This window comes from Monopterus albus, unplaced genomic scaffold, assembly GCF_001952655.1.
Source record: "Monopterus albus unplaced genomic scaffold, M_albus_1.0 scaffold946.1, whole genome shotgun sequence".
Classification (NCBI taxonomy): Eukaryota; Metazoa; Chordata; class Actinopteri; order Synbranchiformes; family Synbranchidae; genus Monopterus; species Monopterus albus.
The window spans coordinates 212-1,641 of record NW_018128825.1 but is presented as its reverse complement, the minus strand read 5'-3'; the positions used below and the strand labels follow the sequence as shown (position 1 = coordinate 1,641).

Below are 1,430 nucleotides of genomic sequence, written 5' to 3'. Positions count from 1 at the left end.
GGGGCTGAATAATTTTGCACGGCCAATTTTTCAGTTTTTTATTTGTTAAAAAAGTTTGAAATATCCAATAAATTTTGTTCCACTTCATGATTGTGTCCCACTTGTTGTTGATTCTTCACAAAAAATTACAGTTTTATATCTTTATGTTTGAAGCCTGAAATGTGGCAAAAGGTTGCAAAGTTCAAGGGGGCCGAATACTTTAGCAAGGCACTGTATCCTGGTCAAAGATGACGCCAAGGCTCCTCACAGCAGTACTAGAGGCCAGAGCTATGTCATCTAGAGTAACCATATAGTTAGACAGCAGATTTCTAAGGCTTCCAGGCCCAAGTACAATAACTTCAGTTTTGCCAGAGTTTAGAAGTAAGAACTTACAGGTCTTCCTGGCCTTGTCTGGTGTCTGAATGACTTGTGACAGGTACAATGATTCCTCCTTCGGCTCTTGTTAAATATCTTAGCATTTTTGCTGTTAATGTCTCTGCGATTCACCTTCTTCTCCAAATTACTGACCTCAACTGAACCCTGACCTGTCTCACCTGTATCTTGTTAGACTGAAGCCTCGTTGTTTCTGGTGTTTACCGAAAACTATCAGCTGTTACAGTTTTGAACAACATGATATTCTGCTTAACTGTTGTATGTCTAAGAATTATGAGATTTATGAAATGTAATAAATCTTATAATTATCAGACTATTGCAATACAATAAGTCTAATCACCAATTCTAACAGGAGTAAAGAAGTTACTAATGTTACCAGTGTCTCTGAATCCCTGCAGAGCGTGGATGAAGCTCTCTGCTGCCTCCTCTTCATCACCCAGCCGACTGCAGGCAAATGCCAGGTTACTGAAACACCGAGCCTGGTCACCACGGCAACCCAGAGAGCCTGCACATACATTTACACAAACATGTTTACATGTACACACAGAAACATACAGTACATATATATTTCATATTTTATTCAATGTATGCAATATAAACTTCTGAGTGATTAGTGGGATAATTGATTGATTAATGTGGTGGACATCTGATAAGGCATGTTTCCATCTACCAGTGTTCACATTTTCAACTTGCACATACAAAAAAGGTGTGACAGGTGACTGATCAGTGTGACGGGTGACTGATGGGTGCATAGTCCTGGTGTGTCTGACCGTAGAGGCCAGCAGCCAGCCTGTGGTATCCCATAGCAGGTGTGAACCGGCCCACAGAATTCAGAGCAGCTCCCAAGTTGTGCAACACTTTGGCCAGTAGGGGGGGATGCTGAGCTGCAGGACCCAGAGCTGCCTGGAAACACTGCACTGCCTCCTGGAAACACCTGAGTCGGCAGTAAGACACGCCCACTGAAAGGTACAGCTCACCTAGAGGACAGCAGCAGGTAGTCAGAATAATCAATCAAGTTATCAATGAATCAGTCAGATTATAAAGGTTACCCAGAGTCC

The 1,430-nt window shown here is 42.3% G+C and overlaps 1 protein-coding gene across 1 annotated transcript in view; it reads right to left on the bottom strand.

The window, feature by feature from the left end:
* The window catches only part of ttc24 (tetratricopeptide repeat domain 24), a 6,977-nt gene extending 5,606 nt beyond the window's left edge, over positions 1–1,371 (bottom strand). Inside the window, exons 1-2 of the mRNA XM_020589132.1 lie at positions 1,143–1,371; positions 749–877 (exon numbers count right to left, since the gene is read on the bottom strand). Of these exons, the coding sequence (XP_020444788.1) occupies positions 749–877; positions 1,143–1,176 (163 nt within the window). The 5' untranslated portion in view covers positions 1,177–1,371. The remainder of the gene's footprint in view (positions 1–748; positions 878–1,142) is intronic.
* Positions 1,372–1,430: the final 59 nt, after the last annotated feature.